This window comes from Vespula pensylvanica, chromosome 19 (genome assembly GCF_014466175.1).
Source record: "Vespula pensylvanica isolate Volc-1 chromosome 19, ASM1446617v1, whole genome shotgun sequence".
NCBI classification, from domain to species: domain Eukaryota; kingdom Metazoa; phylum Arthropoda; class Insecta; order Hymenoptera; family Vespidae; genus Vespula; species Vespula pensylvanica.
Window position 1 is genome coordinate 3,308,862 of NC_057703.1, and position 19,412 is coordinate 3,328,273.

The following is a 19,412-nucleotide window of genomic DNA, read 5'->3' on the forward strand; positions in this document are numbered from 1 at the left end:
AATGTTAATAAAAATTGTTAAAATATCATTTCGATTGAAAAAATTTAATAGACATTATGATCGATAGAATCGAGACAAGTACTTAACGAAGTGATTTACGACTACATCACTTTTCATGAAATATATATATACGAATGTATATATAAAATATACATGAGTATATATAAGTAGTACCTGTTTACCTATAAAAGCTGTATAAAGAAGTAGAATGTGCTTATAGAAAGTTATTTAGCTTCATTCGTGCGTTAACATAAATCAAAGATTCTTAGACGTTATCAATTCGAAAATCCATTTTGTATAATATATATCTCGCCGGGGTTCTAACCATTAATTTTGTACCTTTCGAAAAGAAATAAAATAAGAAAAAAATTTTCATTTGTACAAGTTATCTATTCCCTACTGACCCATCTTGGGGTTAAAAGAAAAAGAAACTCATACATAACTGGAATGCAGTGTTTTCCAATTTTACGAGTATTATGTCCCTTCTCAATGCCCTAATAGTAACGATCTAGTAGAAAATGAAAGTAATATAAATCGCGATATGCCCGTTGAATAAGTGCAAAGCCTTCGTTAAAGAGCATAGGTCAATATAATAGGTAAACTGTACGAATGGTAGAACGTCAACTTTTTCTTTTAGTTATTCATATAGTTTCACATTAGTCATTGAAGGCATTGATCCTACATAATTGATTGGAAGAAGAGAGAAAATATGGAAAATATTGAATATTTCTACGATCTAATTTCATTTCTATGTGAACGATACAATAAATTGGCTGCGAGAATACGATGAAAGTAATAAAGTTAAGTGCATTATAAGTTTTAAAGCACATTACGTAGAAATACGTACACTTGTGAATATGAGGTAAAGAAATGGACGAAGAACTTTATAGAGTACATCCGTAAACGCTAAGTGTAATAGCAACAATGTTAGAGGTAATGTCACAGAGATATATTCAACATCGAAATGTTCGATTTGGTTATTTGAAATTGCAAGAGATGGCTATAACGTTTTAAAGTTGTGATAGCAGTTTTCAAGATACCAATGAATTTTTACTACATTTTGCAGAATGTACTACTTTCGATATGATTTTCCCTAATCGACATAAATATAAATTGGCTTCAACTAACTTGTATAAACTTTCTATATTAAAGCACTTACATTATAAATAATTAAAAAAAATTATCATTTCCGCGGAAATAAACCAAAAAGGATTTCATACAAAATTTCCTAGTAAATTAGGATCACAAAATTTACTACGTAAATTAAGTATTTGCGTGTGATTACTTAAATGCAGAATTATGAAAGCAAGTTATTTGTTGACAAGTTAATAAGTCTATACACGGTTGTTAAATAAAAAGAGATAGATTAGATTAGATGGTACATATCGTTACATCTGTAGTAAATCAAAAATATGTTACGTAGTTAGAAACGAGCATCGTTAATCGGACACGAACGAAATCAAATGCGATCTATGTATAATATCGAGCTATCTAAGAAAACATGATCGACAAATACGAATTCTCAATCGAGATCTACGTTATCAAAGGTGTTACTTACAAATATCTCGATCTCAATATAGGATGCAAAAAGTTTGGTATAATGAAGCATCTTGCAAAAGTTTGAAAAAAATCGAGGATAACAAAACAGTTGAAAGAATCCTCCTAATCGAACATATAAAAAATAGAGAACCATATAAGATCATCATAATAATAGAAGACACATCTGTAAAATTCAAACTCGAGAGTGTAACTGCTATAATGATTATGGATAAACGTGTAAAATAGATATTTTTTTAAAAATATGCGAAAACGTGATTTCATTATACCGTCTTGTCATTACTCATACATAAGAAACAATGAAAGTAATTATTTTTGATACTATGACATAAATAGGTATATCATACTTTGTGCAAGCATATAAATTCGAAATAGTTTGAAAGAATTAACATATCTGTACGAACATTCGATAAATTTAGCAAATCTGTTAAATACACAATCACGTATAGAATATAAAGAAACATTTTCATTTTAATAAAAAGCTAAACGAAATTATGCAAAAACTTAGATATATCTACGCGTATTTCTATTCTATTCTTTAAATATCTATTAAAATTATAATCTCAATATAAAAATTCTTTGAGAACGTACATTGTGTTTATTTTTAATAATTTAAGCGTGCACATTTACGATTCACGTAATGTTTTCTAATATTTCTTAAATTTTTTTTCCTTTTTACAGAAAATCCTGATCATTTAATCGAAGAAATATGATGAACCATCGACCTCTTCTTCGTTTTACGAATAAAAATAAACTTTTCTATAATCAAGATACAAATACTGAAAACGATACCAGTAAGGATAAGCATAAGAAGCGATATTAAGCTGATTAGGGGAACCGGTTGATAGTTCATTATATGAAAGGATTTCTTCTTAAATGTCGAATCTTTTATACGATGCATTATACCATTCTTGAGAAATTTCTGCAACCTAGAACGAAATTTTTACTTTCTAATATATTAACATATAATAAATGAAGATTTTCATTATGAATAATTTTGTTCTTACTGAAAATTAATAATGCCGGTGAAAGGATTGTGCTTAGATAAAATCAAAGCAAAATTGGTTACATCTCCTGTCGCAATACGAACCACACTGCATGGTATTTTCAGATTTACTATATAATCTTGGTCAAGCAAATAGATTGCTAGGTTACGATTTTTACAAATCTGTAATTGAATAATGAATATTAATAATAAAACTATACACAGACTGTAATGAAACTACAGTGTTAAAACTTTAGTAATGTAAATTCCTTATTTTCTCTAAGTATAATCATATAACTTTCATATGTAGAGAAGAAAATAGATTCAAGAATCATTTTAGAACCTATGTCTTCTCTATCTACATATGAGTAATCCATTGTTGAAATTTTATCCCGTAGTTTCATTACAATCTATGTATATAAATGTTATTTAACTTTCTTGTATAATACTTCATCGTACATTTTTAAATCCCTCTTGAACATTTAGAGGCAATTTTTCCTCTTCTAGCATCAGCTTCATCACGTTTTTCGAAAGCGGATCTGCTGAATTCTATAAATAAACATTTTTCTTTGATTTCTTATACTTATTGCACACACATGTAGATATATCAATTTTTATATATATATATACATATATATATATATATACATATATAATATATACATATATATATAGATACACATAGAACAATATTTAATAATTAATAATATTTAAATCCATATACATAGAATAGTATATTTATCATACTAACTGCAAATTTATCATAATCAGCCGTACCACGAATGACGGTAAGTCGATGAGTACCTTCTTTAACGAAACTCTCGAATGAATCAAAGGGTAAGATAAGGCTCAAAGACGTTAAAAGGCTTATCAAACTCGCTGAGTAAGCGGCCGATAAAACGGTAACCAAAAGAAATATAGAGAAGTATGCTATTCTTAACGATGATCCACCAGAAAAATCTACAGCAAAGAAATACTATATGTTAATATAACTATTACAAAAACGAAATGAAACGCAACATTGAAAATCTTGAACATAGAAAACATTGAAACCTGCCAGTCCCTGTTGACAAAATATACCCCAAATCTCCAGAAAATTGTCGATGAATAAATATCCTATTTTACGATCAATTCCACTTTTTATTTTGGGAAAAATTAGTAAGATCGATGCAGTCATTAATATTCCAAGTATAGCAATCCAAACGGTATTAGTGAAAGTCTACAAAAACAACAATTTTTTAATTCATGACAGTTAACGCATGCAAAAGAATATAATAAAAAATTCGATTGCAAGTTATCGTACTTGAAAATAAGATGACCATTTAATCCCGAATTTTTCTGGTTCTCGAATAACGAGGAAGTTTTTAGTCTTAAAAACAGGATGTGTGAAGTCAACAGCATTCAATCTGGCACTGGTAATAGAAAAACCTGAAAGAGAAATGTCAGCACGTCCTGCATATAATTCTGCAATGGCTCCAGTCCAACTCTTTTCTTCTGGATTCCATCTTCCATACTCTTCTGCTTCCGAGACAATCTCTAAACTAAAATTGAGAGTGACACAAAGTTCTCTGAATATTTCACGGTACATACTGTATGATTCACCACCCTTTTTTACATTCGTAAATGATGAACTCTATATAGAAGAAAAAAAAATAGAAAAGAAGATGAAAAATAAATGTTTAAGTAGAATATCTTTAAGTAGAAAAAGGAAAAAATATCTGGACAAAAATGTTTTACCTTAACTGTAACAGCCTTCATAATAAATCCTTGTAAATTATATCTTCTTTCGTAAAGAAAATCTGGAACCATTTTAGTGATTCCTTTATCTAAGCTCCAAGTTGCTACATCCATAATCTCGATTCTATTTGTATCGATCGAATACCATTCTCGTAAAATATTTTCCGTACCACAACGGACCAACATTTCTGAATTGAATCTCAAGTGAAATATATTACCTGGTGGATTGTGACAATAATCGGTGCTATTTTCCTCGTAAATAAATATCACTAGCCACACTGCTGAAGACATATCAAAGGTATTTGTTGCTAAAGAGAATTCATTGATCGCATTGAAATTAGAGATCAGTGCTATGTAATATGGTCGTGCAATTTCTTTTACGTAATACGATGATTGATGCAACTGTGAAAAGTGCAATTTCGTGCTGGCAACACCTTCACGAGAAAGTGCACGCATCCATTTGAACATCATCGTTTTCATTTCCATTTCTAAGAAAAAGAAATGAACATATTAGAAATAACTTAAAAAAATGAGGAATATCTTTACCTTTTATCGATTCGGAGTATAAAAAAATTGCAGATCTCGGTCCGTTTAATTTGCAAATGTCTATGATAAAAGGAATCTGTTGATCGCCAATAAAATGGAGTTCATATAACATTGCGATCTTCGGAAGAGAAAGGAGAGCAAGTAACTTTAATTGCGCAACGAACATTATTTATTTCAATATCAATACTACTTTTTATGAAATAAAAATCCATGGGAAAATATTTACACGTCGCAAAAAGTAAAGTGCACGAGTCTAGATTTCTAAACTACTGAATGAATTATTGTCTCTTTCTTTATTCCGAGTATCATGCATATCGCAGTGCACGCGATATAGATGTGCACTATGAATATTCGTGTGAAGAATATAATTTTATCTTTGCTAGCATATTATCGATTAATAAACATTCTTTTCATTTTTCTCTTTGGTTGCTTTTTTTTCTTCTATCTCGCGACTGACGGAAATTACGTGTTTAACATAATTGACTTTTACAAATTATATAATATTAACGATTTTTTTTCAAACTTTTAAGTTAGTTTAATATACAAGATGTTGATTATCTCACAAACAATGCATAATGATAATATATTATTAAACATGATTTTACTTTTCAAGTAGTTACTATATGAATATATACAGTTATATACAGTTGTTAACTTTCGTCATAAATTGAAAAGGTCGTTAGTGAAAAAAATGTTTACATGCACTTTGTAGTTGACTCAGAGTCATGCAAATTTCTTTTATAAAACTTTCCTGTAACTTGAACTAGTCATGAGATATTTATGAACGAACATCTTGTACATTTGTTTGTATTTACGTATCTATCTACTATCTACGTTTGTATTATTGTGCATATAATTTTGAAATATTAATAAATATTATTAAAATTTCTCTTCCATTGATATAATTTAATAGATGTTTTAATCGATATAAACGAGCAAGGACTTAATAAAATGCTTTCCGATCTTCATTTGCAAAGCTTTACTTAAACAAGTATATATGAGAGTCATCTAGAATTTAATATGGTTGTTTACATACACATTTCATAAAAGTCATAATATTATAGTAGCTCCAACGATAAAAATGGCGTTCGAAAAATTCAACAGATTAAAATTCTATTATTACGCTTTGTATAGACAATCAATCAGATCGCGAGATTATTTGGCGTCATATTATAATACGATAATTTTATATTATCCTTGGTCCATGAGTTTAAAATATCAATGAGAATTAAAAATATCGCCAATACGATCTGTTATCCGTTTTGCGAATGATAAAAACGTTCCTTCAAAGGATATTCATCATCGAATTCCACTTGTGTAGAGAAGATGCATAGAATTATAAGCGAGGCGTCCTATTATTTAGAACAGTGATGTCCTGGACGATAACGGTTGCTCAGTTCGCGATTGGTTTAAATTGCAAAAAATTTGCATGATTCTCAGTCGTCTACGTAGTGCATATAAACATCCATTGTTAGTTGTAAATTTTACGATTTATGAAGATTAGCATAGTTTCTTTTAATAGATATATAGAATATTTTTGCATATTTATATAATACAATAGTGGTAATTTGAAATCAAAATCATATGCAATAAAAAATTGTTACTACGTATGTTCAGAAGATAATCAACATTTTACGTATTAAGGTAGTTGCTTTTCATACCACAATTTCAAAAACAATCGGCAAACTATATAATATTCAGAAGCCCTTTATAGATACTGATATTCGATATGTCAAAATATATGACTATTTGATATATAAATAATGTATTTATGTAGCATGGAATATGAACTAATATGGTTCAGTAAGATAACAATTATTTCGTAAATGATGCACATGAGCAATTTTTACAACGTATGATTTAGATTGCCATTGAATTCTAAAATGAATTACTATAAAAATATACGAACAAAATTTTGACATTCAAATGTTGACATTCATAACTCAAAACAAAAATGTTTATATCCATATTGCAGATGATTTAAAGCCCTACAAATTTCTTTTATTAAACTTTCTTATAACTGAAATCAATTACGACATATGTATTTATTCGGATATCTCTGAGCGGACACCCAGTATATTCACACAACAATGAAAAAATAAAAAAATAAAAAAAAACAGTAAAAGAGGAAAATGAAACGAACGTTTATTAATCAATAATGTGCTAGAAAAGATAAAATTATCATGAATATGCATAGTGCAAACATACGTCGCGTGCACTCCGATCTGTACGATACTCAGACTAACCGAATATCCGTCTCGAATAAGCAATAATTTTTTCAATAGTTCAGAAATCCAATTTTTTTCATTTATATGAAATTTACTTTTTATGACGTGTAAATATTTTCCCATGAATTTTTATAGAACGTAGTCGTATATCAGTTTAATTGGAGAAATAATCCTATCAACGTTAACATAATGTTTGTTGTACAATTAAAGATATTTATTTTTCTTCTTCTTCCAATGTTCGCAAAATCATGCGATCCTTCTATTGGCGACGAACAGATTCCTTTTATCTTAGACATTCGCAAATTATACGGATCAAAGTCAGCAATTTTCTTATTCTCTGAATCGATAAAAGGTAAAGATATTTCCCATTTATTACGCATCATTATTACTGTATTTGTTTTCTTTCTTCTCAGAAATGGAAATGACAACGATGATGTTCAAATGGAGGACTACATTTTCTCGCGAAGGTATTGCAAGCACGAACTTGCACTTTTCACAATTGCAAGAATCGTCCTTCTACTTAAAACAAATTATACGACCGTACTACATAGCGCTGATCTCTAATTTCAACGCGATCAATGAATTCTCTTTAGCAACAAGTACCTTTGATATGTCTTCAGCAGTGTGGCTAGTGATATTTATTTACGAGGAAAATAGTATCGATTATTGTCACAATCCACCAGGTAATATATTTCATTTGAGATTTAATTCAGAGATGTTGGTCCGTTGTGGTACGGAAAATATTTTACGAGAATGGTATTCGGTTGATACGGATCAAATCGAGATCAATGATATAGCAACTTGGAGCTTAGAGAAAGGAATCTCTAAAATGATTACGGATTCTCTTTACGAAAGAAGACATAATTTACATGGTTTGATCATGAAAGCTGTTATAGTCAAGGTAAAATATTTTTGTCTAGATATCTTTTCTATTATCTATTAAAAAATATTATTTTTCGTTTCCTTCTTTTTAATTTTTCTTCCTTCTATAGGATTCACCATTCTTAAACGTAAGAAAGAGTGGACAATTAGACGGTATCTTCAGTGAAATACTAAGAGAAATTTGTATTACTCTTAACTTCAGTTTTAACATTGTTTCGGAAGTAGAAGAGTATGGAATATGGAATCCAAAAAGAAAGATTTGGACTGGAGCAATTGCAGAATTATATGCAGGACATGTTGACATTGCTCTTTCAGGTTTTACTATTACCAGTGCCAGATTGAATGCTGTTGACTTCACACATCCTCTTTTTAAGACCAAAAACTTCCTCGTTATTCGAGAACCAGAAAAATTTGGGATTAAATGGTCATCTTATTTTCAAGTACGATAACTTGTAATCGAATTTTTTATTATATTCTTTTGCATGCGTTAACTGTCATGAATTAAAAAATTGTTGTTTTTGTAGACTTTCACTAATACCGTTTGGATTGCTATACTTGGAGTATTAATTACTGCATCGATCTTACTAATTTTTCCCAAAATAAAAAGTGGAACTGATCGTAAACTAAGATATTTATTCATCGATAATTTTTTAGAGATTTGGGGTATATTTTGTCAGCAGGGACTGGCAGGTTTGATTCAATGTTTCTTGATATGTGTTTCATTTTGTTTTTGTATTAATTATATCAGCACACACTATTCCTTTGCTATAGATTTTTCGGGTGAATCATCATTAAAAATAGCATACTTCTCTATATTTCTTTTGGTTACCGTCTTATCAGCCGCTTATTCAGCAGGTTTAATAAGCTTTTTAACATCCACTATCCACATTTTGCCATTTCATTCATTAGAGAGCTTCGTTCAAGATGGTAATTACCAACTTATTGTCGTGCGTGGTACAGCTTTTTATGATAAATTTGCAGTGAGTATAATGCTTATGTGATGCTGTATGTTATTTGTAATCCGTATGTGTGTGTATGTGTGTATGTAACAATAAATATACTAAGTGAAAGAAAGACGTAGAAAAATCTTTATTTATAGAATTCGAGAGATCCGCTAGGAAAGAAAATAATGAAGTTGATGTTAGAAGAGGAGAAATTGCCCCTTACTCAACAGGAAGGATATGAGAGAGTACGATGAAGTACTATAAAAAAAAAATTAAATAAAATTTATATATTCAAAGTGTAATATAACCATGCAGCGAATCTTCAAAAATGCTATTTCTAAAAGATATTTCTCATATATGTAAAAGAAAAAATAGATTCTTTCAAAATGGATCTCGACATGTTTAATTTTTATGTTATGAGTCTTTCAAGACTTCGTGTGTTTTAATATACTCAAGTTATGTTTATTTGCTGGAATTATGATACATTTTTTCGATATTTCTTTACATGAAATGTTTGAAACGTTCATCGTCTACCTGCACATTAAGTTCCGAATATTCAAAATAAACCAATTTATGATTATGAATATAATAGTCTATCTGCCGGAATTAAAGATATTTAATACAACATTTTAGCAGACGTGGTTACATATTTGAAATTGATGTAAATGGTATTTTGGATTTAATTCTAGGAAATAAAATGAATACAATTGGAGTATATTGGAGTACTATTGTAACATTATAGAAACTCTTATAGCTTATAAATTAAATATTTCGAAATCTATTTTTTTCTTCTTTACATAAAAGGAATCTATTTTTGAAGTTTTACTGTGTAATTTCGTTATACCCTATATGCAATTTTATTATTAATATTCGTTATTAAATTATAGATTTGTAAAAATCAGAAGCTAGCAATCTACTCGATTGACCAAGATAATATAGTAAATCTGAAAATACCATGCAATGTGGTTCGTATTGCTACAGGACATGTAAACAGTATTGCTATGACTTTATCTAAGCACAATCAATTCACTGACGTCATCAATTTTCAGTAAGAACACAAGTATCGAATAATGTCGATTTTTATTTATTGTACATTAAAGCACTAGTTCGTTCTAGGTTGAGGAAATATGACGACAATGGTATGATGCATCGCTTAAAACAGACGATATTTAAAAAAAAATCCAACAATATTATCAAGCATCAACCGGTTCCCCTAATCAGCGTAATATCGCTTCTTATCCTTTTTTTAATTGGTATCATTTTGAGTACTTGTATTCTAATTATAGAAAATTTTATTTTTGTTCGTAAAACGAAGAAAATGTCGATGGTACGTCACATTCCGTCGATTAAATCATCAGGATTTTATGTAAAAAGGAAAAAAAGTTTAAGAAATATTGCAAAACATCACGTGAATCATAAATGGTGACGCATAAATTAATTATGACATCGACAATGTTCGTCTCTCGATTTTTTCTTTTCAAGCTACTATTTTCTAATGGAATATAAACATGCATACATATATCTAATCTTTTACATTATTTAGTACACTTTTAAATTTTAAATAGAGTTTTTTCATTATATTATACGTGTAGATTTTATATTATACATTTTTTTTTATTTATCGAATGCATATACATGTAAATATATATATTTTATAATCTGTTTCGATTTTGCCTAATTGCATTAGATATATGATTTCGTTATGTGTTTAATAGCCAGAAAAAATTTTTCATTCAATCAAAATTTTTCAGATTCAATTTTTCATGTTTTATGTGTGAATTGTCATTCAACGATAGAACTGAATTACGCAGTCTTTAGTTTTTCAATAATCATAATTTTCTATTTAGAGCGAGTCAATCTGATCCCCACAGAGTATCAAATTTCACATGATAAGAATCAATCGAAATGTATATAATATATATAGTATATTATATATAATATATACACATATGTTATATACATTCCATTTATATAATATTATATATTACATTTGCAATAGATAATTAATGTTACAAATAAATTTGCATACTTCGTTAAATATATTTTCAATTACTATAATAATTTTTTACAATATGCTCGCGTTTGCGTTTAAGGAATAACACACACACACGTATATATATATATATATATATATATATATATATATGAAGATCGTTAAAAAATTATGACAGTTTAAAATTACAACCAAATATTTTTAAAATGTTTTCTTTATCTATAATATGACTTTAATTTGAAAATATATACTTAATTATTTTTCAATGTATTCGCTGTATCTATTTAAACTGTTCCTGTAATGTGGGATATGTTTCTTATACCTTTATTATATATTTCCGCTACAAATTCACTTAACCATTATTGGACAATGCGCTATCCTGTACATTATTGTTTTCTCCTTCTGTAATTTTCGATTGATCATTTCCAAAAATTTCCAGAAGAATTAATATATGCTTAAATGCGAATAACTTACCATTCGTATTTATTCGATCATGTTTTCTAAGCTAAAATGTTTAGATAGAAATTTCCAAAATGACGTCAATCGATTATAAGAGGCCATAGATTTAGCAGTTACGAAACTCGACAAAGTCAACTTTAAATGACTGTAACTTTTCCTATTTTTGAAATTTTCTAATGAAACTTTTAGAAAATATTCTTAAAAAATCATACAATCGAATAAAAATATTTTTGTAAAACCGTTTTTTTTTTTTTACTTTTTAGGTATATATGATCCTATAATCATTGTTGCATACCAGATTTTAAATCACTGTTTCCTGGAAAGCGCAGTTCTCTCAAAAGTTCTCTCAATATTGTAAAAAAATCGTAAGCGCTCGAAGCAAAGTCCAAATTGTAAGCAATATCTCTCATTTATACATTCAGAAATGTTTTTGATCCTCACTTTTGATAAGAGGCCCACGAGGATAAACATTATCGTGAAAGAACCTCATACCTTGAAACACTAGAACGCGTAGCTTGTGGTTTTACACAACTTCTTTACATAGCTGTAATTTAAGGATAAATTTCTACTGAATGAACGTTTCTACCGTTCAAAAAGCGTATGACTGACCGTATTTCGTTATCAAGACGTTCTTCAATTTTCATCGTCATTTTAAACGCATGAAGCAACGACAATATTAATCATTTAAACTCCAAATATAATTTAATTTATATGTTAGATTTTCACGGTCCTCCATGACTCAGATATTTAATAGTCAAGAACCCGTAACTGATTTTTTAAATTCAAAAATTAAATTATTTATATTCATTATAAAAAATATAAGAATAATATCATGCAATCCTACTTAATGTTTCATTACAGCAATATTTCCTATTAAGATGTTACCCACAGGGAGGTAATTTTATTCTAATCATGTCAAGTTGTTTTGATTTACAGTTGCAGTTGGTATGAATCCTTCGTGGAAAAAGTTAATAATTCCCTGTGAAAATTTATTCTAAAGAAAGGAATGAAACGGCATAGAATACTTCATTGTTTAGTATTTAAATGATCCAATTTGTTATGTAGATCACATAGAAGTAAAAGTAAATCGTGCAGATGTTCATTATATTTTTCTCTTATATCTTACAATCTAGCATACAGAATTAATGCATACGGTAGCTTATGCGAAACTGTATAAATAATTAAAAGAAGCAGTAAATGTCTTATCACACGTACTATTCACTTATTTTATGAACGTATGTCCTTTAATGCATATCCTGTTCTTAAATCTATATGACATCTTCTCTCCTTAATGAGAATATCCATTCGTGGAATTCAGCGTAACGTCGTATAATGATATCTAGTTTCGCAAGTATCTTTCTAAAATTTGAGATAATATTGGTTCTTGGACGTTTGGAAGTCTTTTTTTCCTTTTGACTGTTTTGTTTTTGTCGATACATGCTCTTGCGCTTCGTAGTCTAGATCTAAACGTGTATTCTTGGTTTGCGTACTTTCGTTTTTTTGTATTTGTATTATATAATGTTTTCATATCCAGGACAATAACATTCCATCATCCAGGACAATGGTATGACACAATTTTCCTAGTCATTTATTTAACCATGCTAAAACAATGTATGAAATTAAAATAATGTGTTCACTCTCTCTCTCCCTCTCCCTCTCCCTCTCCCTCTCCCTCTCCCTCTCCCTCTCCCTCTCCCTCTCCATCACTCACTCACTCTCTCTCTCCCTCACTCACTCACTCTCCCTTTCCCTCACTCTCTCTCTCACTCTCTATATATCTGCTATGAAATTTTGTATAGATTCCATTTCTACTGTTGCCTTATATGGAAAATGTAATTTTATACTATTGCTAAGAATGTGGGTTCGTAAAATAGGTTCGTAAATTTAATTTAGACGAGTTGGCTGGAGCAAATTTGTCGCAAATCAGAGAAAGTCGTAAGTCTGATGAAATGTAGAAAATAAGTAACGTTATTGCCCTCTAATATTCTGAAAATTGTTATCGCCTCTTATAAACGTTTTAACTATACCAAACAATTTTAATAGTCGGTTTTTCGGAAAGTTTCGATTCACATTCATGAATGCATATCGTATATTTATGTAATATATTTTTCAATTTGTAAAGTTACTAAAATTACTTTATTACTTCTTTCGCATTCTTGTCTTCACGTATTGTGTAAATCAGGTAAAAAATGGTGGATGTGCAATATCTTCCATATTTTTTCTCTGATATCTTATAATCTACTACATAGGATCAATACGTTTGGTGGCGAATATGAAAGTGAATAACTAAAAAAACAACGCACGTCCTACCGTTTATCTATGCTATGAACGTTTGCTTTTTAGCGCAAACCTTTATTTTACGTCTATTTTCTTTTACGTTTATTTTTTATTTTAGAGAACACCAAAACTTCTGAAATGTTGAGGTAGAATATGATCCAATAAAGATTGGGAAATACTGCATTACAGTTAAACATTTTGTATTATTCTTTGTAGCCACAATATGATCTAGTGGAAAATAAATAGCTTATATACATGAACATTTTTTTTTATCTTATTTCTTACCGAAAAGTACAAATAAAAATCCAATAAAATACGCATTTTATAAAATGAATTGATAAAGATTAAGAACCACTGATTTATATCAATGTACGAGTAAAGATGACCTTCTAAAGAAGACCTTCTATAAACTTTCCATACTTCATATAGCTTCAATAGTTAAATAGTATTATTTATTAGACTCCTATATATTTCTTCAAACATGTGGAGGTAGCAATTCATTTTCTTAAGTGCTTGCTTCGATTATATCGATCAGAATGTCTATTAAATTATTTAAATGTAAGTCAAATTTTAACAACCCTTTATAACATTTTACGATCCTACGTAGAATATTATAAACGTATAACGTGTACACGTAGATACGTAGATGACAATCATAATAATAAAAGTGACTATAATTCTCTAAATAGCTTAGAAATTTAGTATCTTGCAATCTTCTTTCGTAGTCGGACAGATATTTTCCCATTTCCTTTAAAACGTAGTCGCCGATTTGTTCAATTCGAAAGATAATACTGTAATTAATCGATTGACATAAGAAAAGAAGATTTTCGTTATGCCATTAAAAATACTCGTTCTTCTTCTTATTTTTTTTCTTCCGAAGGTTATAAGATCCTACGAATTTCTTTCTATCAGCGACGAACAAATTCCTTTTATCATAGACATTTGCAAATTATACGGTCAAAAATCTGCAATTCTCTTATACCCTGAATCTGAAAAAGGTAAATTTCTCATTTCCTTTTCTTCATTCCTATTATATTTATCTTCTTCTTCAGAAATGGAAATGACAACGATGATGTTCAAATGGAGACGTGCACTCTCTCGGAAAGACATTGCGACCACGAACTTACGCTTTTCACAATTGCACGAATCATTGTACTATATTAAGCAAATAATACGACCGTTTTATATCATGATGATTTCTGATTACAATGCAATGAAAGAATTCTCTTTAGCAACGAGTACCTTTGACATATCTGTAGCTATGTGGCTAGTGATATTCATGTACAAGGGAGATAATCCCGATTATTGTCACAACCCACCAGGTAATATATTTTATTTAAAATTCAACTCAGAAATGTTGGTCCGTTGCGGTACGGAAAATATTTTACGAGAGTGGTATTCGATCAATACAAGACAAGTCGAGATCAATGACGTAGTTACGTGGAGTTTAGAGAGAGGAATTACTAAAATAGTTCCAGATTCTCTTTACGAAAGAAGACATAATTTACAAGGTCTGATAATGAGAGCTGTTATAGTTAAGGTAAAATATTGTCGCCTAGATATTTTTACTATTTTCTATTTAAAATTATTTTTCTTTTCGATTTTTCTTCTTTAGGATTCACCATTCACAAAGATAAACAAGAATGGCGAATTAGATGGTATATACGGTAAGATATTAAGAGAACTTTGTGTCACTCTCAATTTTAGTTTCGACATTGTCTCAGAAGTAGAAGAGTATGGAAGATGGAATCCAACAACAAAAACTTGGTCTGGTGCAATTGCAGAATTATATTATGGACGTGCTGACATTTCTCTTTCAGAGTTTTCTATGAGCAATGCCAGATTAAATGCCGTTGACTTCACGCTTCCTATTTTTAACTCCAAAGACTGTCTCTTCTTCGAGAAACCAGAAATATTCGTGATTAAATGGTCATCTTATTTTCTAGTACGACAACTTGCGATCGAATTTTTTATTTTTCCTTCCTCGCAACATTTATTTAATTCTATTATTATTATATTAAATTAATTAAAAAATTGTTATTATTGTAGACTTTCAATCATTCTGTTTGGATTGCTATGTTTGGAGTACTAATTGCTGTATCGATTTTATTGATTTTTTTCAAAAAAAAAAATGGAACCGATTGTAGAATAGGATATTTATTATCCGATAATTTTTTGGAAATTTGGGGTATATTTTGTCAACAAGGAATCGCAGGTTTGATTTAATGTTTCTTAATTTCATTTTCTTTATAATTATTTTTATTCACAAAAAAATTAAGAAAACATTTTTTTACTGTAGAATCTTCTGATAGATTTTCATTACGAATAGCATATTTTTCTATATTTCTTTTAATTACCATCTTATCGGCTGCTTATTCTGCGGCTTTGATAAGTTTCTTAACAACCATGAGCAACACCTTGCCCTTTGATTCATTAGAAACCTTCGTTCAAGATGGTACTTATCAACTTACTGTATTTCGTGGTACGGCTCATTATGATAAATTTGCAGTGAGTATGATACTAACATTTATATGTGATTACACATCTAAATATACAGATATTGTATCAAATTATTGTATATGTATATTTGTAATCTACGTCATTTTACGTATATATGTACGTGTGTGTGTGTGTGTGTGTGTGTGTGTGTGTGTGTGTGTGTGTGTGTGTGTGTGTATGTAAATATATTTAGATAAACAAAGACGTATATTTAGAAAACAAAAATGTTTATTTTTAGAATTCGGAAGATCCGCTTGCAAAAAAGTTGATGAAGTTGATGCTAGAAGAGAACAAATTACCCTTAACTGCATTAGAAGGATTTACAAATGTATGATGAAGTGTTTTAAAAAAAAACATAAATTAATGTTTATAAATAAGATTGTATAAAGTTAAATTATTAATATCGTTTATTAAATTACAGATTTGTAAAAATCGGAAGCTAGTAATCTACACGTACAACGAAATGAAAAAACCAGTCAATCCTAAAATAACATGCAATGTGGTTCGTATTAAAACAGAACATGTAAACAATATAGCTATTGCTTTATCTAAGCACAATCCATTTACCGATGTCATCAATTTTCAGTAAGAACATAAAAATCTAATAATGCAAATCTTTATTTATCATACGTTAATATATTAGCTCGTTCTAGGTTGCAAAAATTTTTCGAGAATGGTATGGTGAATCGTTTAAAAAATTCACCATTTGAAAAGAAATCCGATGATATTATCAAGCATCAACCGGTTACTCTAATCGGCGTAATATCACTTTTTATCTTCATCCAAATTGGTATCATTATAAGTATTTGCATTCTGGTTATAGAAAAGTATATTTTTTCTCGCAAAAGGAAGAAGATGTCAATAGTACATCATATCCCCATCGATTAAATCCATAAGATTTTATAGAAAAAGAAGAAAAATGTAAGAAATATTACAAAACATTGCACAAATCGCAGATGTACATGCATTAACTATTAACGAAAATGTCAATATTTGTTCTTAACAAAATTAATATTTTGATTATAACTTTCTAATAGAATAGAAACACGCATACTCGTGTCTATGTTTTTCCATTATTTAATACAGTTTTAAATTAAAATAGAAATTTTTCATTACATTATACGTAGATTTGTGTATAACACATTTTCGTTATTTATTGAATGCTTATACATATTTTTTAATTTTTTCCAAGTTTCGATCTTTTGTACTTGCACAAAGTATGATATATTTATATATTTAGTAATCAGAAAAAAATTCCATCTAGCATCTTTTATATATGAGTCAAGATTGAGCAGTATAATTGAATCACATTTTCTCATTTTTTGTACAATACATGTTTTTCTATCTTGTACAAGTCAATTTGATTACATTATATGTCAAATATTTTGTAATAGCAATCATAATTTATATTATACTATGCATGCACACTATTGTGTATGTGTATGTTCTCTCTCTCTCTCTCTCTCTCTCTCTCTCTCTCTCTCTCTCTCTCTCTCTCTCTCTCTCTCTCTCTCTCTCTCTGTCGTTTTAATTCTGTCTCATATCTATCTTTCTTCCATCTTGGTCTTTGCTTTTCTTTATCTCCTATTCTGTCTCTCTGGCTCTCTGTCTCTTACTGCTTCTCTCTCTTTCTCTCTGTTTCCTACTGCTTCTTCCTCTCTCTCTCTCTCTCTCTCACATTATTTTTCTCTCTCTATTTCTCTATCTATCTTTCTCTTTCTCCCTTACTATTTCACTCTCTCTTTTTCTCTCTCTCTCTCACACCTGTCTCCTTCTTCCTTTCTCTCTTTTTCCTCACTGTTTATGCATATCTATCCGTTTTCTTTATTTACTTTTGTCTCTATTTCTACTTGATCTGCCTTTGTCTCTCTGTATCTTTCATTATCTCTCACTTTCCCTTTCTTTCTCTTTTTCCTTCTTGTTGCAATTTTCTATGATTTTTCGAATTTGAATTTGCTTCTACGAATGCCCCTTCTCTTATGAAAAAAAATATCTCCATGGACATTCAACCAAACTAATAAATTTCTCTACATGTATATCTATTATTTTTGAAATAAGAATTCTTTCATTTTGTTTAAAAATTGATTACCCGATTCGATTGAATTCGAGTAAATTTAAAAACGACTCTTCGTTTCGTAAACAGTAAAAAATTAGTGGAAAAAGATTCGATCATTATGTTTATTATATTAAGAAATCTTTTTTATCCTATATTGATTGTTTTCAAATAGAAACAAGTTTTTAATTTTCTTTAACACCGAATCATTTTCAGGGTATGATGCTATGAGAGTGCAGAACTATTACTAAAAAAGACCATGACGAATTTATATTTTTCCCTTCAAATTATTCTCTTTTAAATTTCAAATTGGAGCATCTCGACTTCTTTACACGGACAAAATTTAAAGCAATAATAAATATTATTCTAACTAATTTATTTATAGAATAAAAAAAAAATTATTAAAACTCAAGTTATAAAATTCTAAATTGTAATATAATTAAAATGTTATCATTTGTTAAATCAACTTAATTATAATTTATTTACAATAAGCAAAAATGTAAAGAGCCTTGTCATAGTAGTAATAATACAAAAACTTATAATAATAACTATATAAACCAATTTTTATGTTAAATAATATGAAACAAATTCTTATAAATCCTCAGTGCCCTCAGGTTTTATCATTTATATATTTATGTATTTCTTATATTTATATTTTTTTATTAATTATTTCTATATTTTTATCAATATTTCTATCTATAGTCTATTTCTTAATCAGTTAATAATGTAATATTTACAATTTGTTTTTTTTATCTAATTTTAATTCTAATTCTAATAATTGTTTGAATTTTCCAATCATTTGAATATTTTTTCTGCATTACAAAAAGACTAAAATATCATTAAAATATATGTAAATAAAATATATAAAAGCATATACGTAATAAACAACGTAATTATGTATAAGTGATAAAATATTATGATATTAAAATATTATCATTTATAATTCATATACTATATTACTATTACTTTCTGCAAACTTCTTTCTTTGCAAAAATTTTTTAATGCAAAACCTAAAAAATCTCTCCATAATCTAGAAAAATATATTATTAGAATCTATAGAAATATATTAGTAGATAGATTTAAACTTTGTTATAAATTATATAATACTTTGGAAACAACAGCAACATCTATAGTTGCAGTTTTATCAGAGACTGTTTCTTCTAATTGCTAATAATAATTTTTTCTAAATAATTGGCCCAATATAGCGAACCGTCCTAATATGATTCTAAAGATTATTTCTTATACCGTTTCC

The 19,412-nt window shown here is 28.7% G+C and overlaps 2 protein-coding genes across 2 annotated transcripts in view; one reads left to right on the top strand and one right to left on the bottom strand.

Moving 5' to 3' along the window:
* Positions 1–2,248: 2,248 nt before the first annotated feature.
* Positions 2,249–4,937, bottom strand: LOC122635845 (glutamate receptor 1-like). The gene is made up of 8 exons (XM_043826507.1): positions 4,826–4,937; positions 4,280–4,767; positions 3,846–4,175; positions 3,596–3,761; positions 3,294–3,502; positions 3,002–3,091; positions 2,565–2,725; positions 2,249–2,486 (listed from the first exon to the last, which is right to left on the bottom strand). The coding sequence occupies exons 1-8, from the start codon at positions 4,935–4,937 to the stop codon at positions 2,249–2,251; spliced, it is 1,794 nt and encodes a 597-aa protein (XP_043682442.1).
* Positions 4,938–14,800: 9,863 nt separating this feature from the next.
* LOC122635846 (glutamate receptor 1-like) overlaps positions 14,801–19,412 on the top strand; it is a 64,074-nt gene continuing 59,462 nt past the window's right edge. Inside the window, exons 1-5 of the mRNA XM_043826508.1 lie at positions 14,801–15,148; positions 15,224–15,553; positions 15,658–15,823; positions 15,908–16,116; positions 16,346–16,435. Coding sequence (XP_043682443.1) covers positions 14,801–15,148; positions 15,224–15,553; positions 15,658–15,823; positions 15,908–16,116; positions 16,346–16,435 — 1,143 coding nt within the window. The remainder of the gene's footprint in view (positions 15,149–15,223; positions 15,554–15,657; positions 15,824–15,907; positions 16,117–16,345; positions 16,436–19,412) is intronic.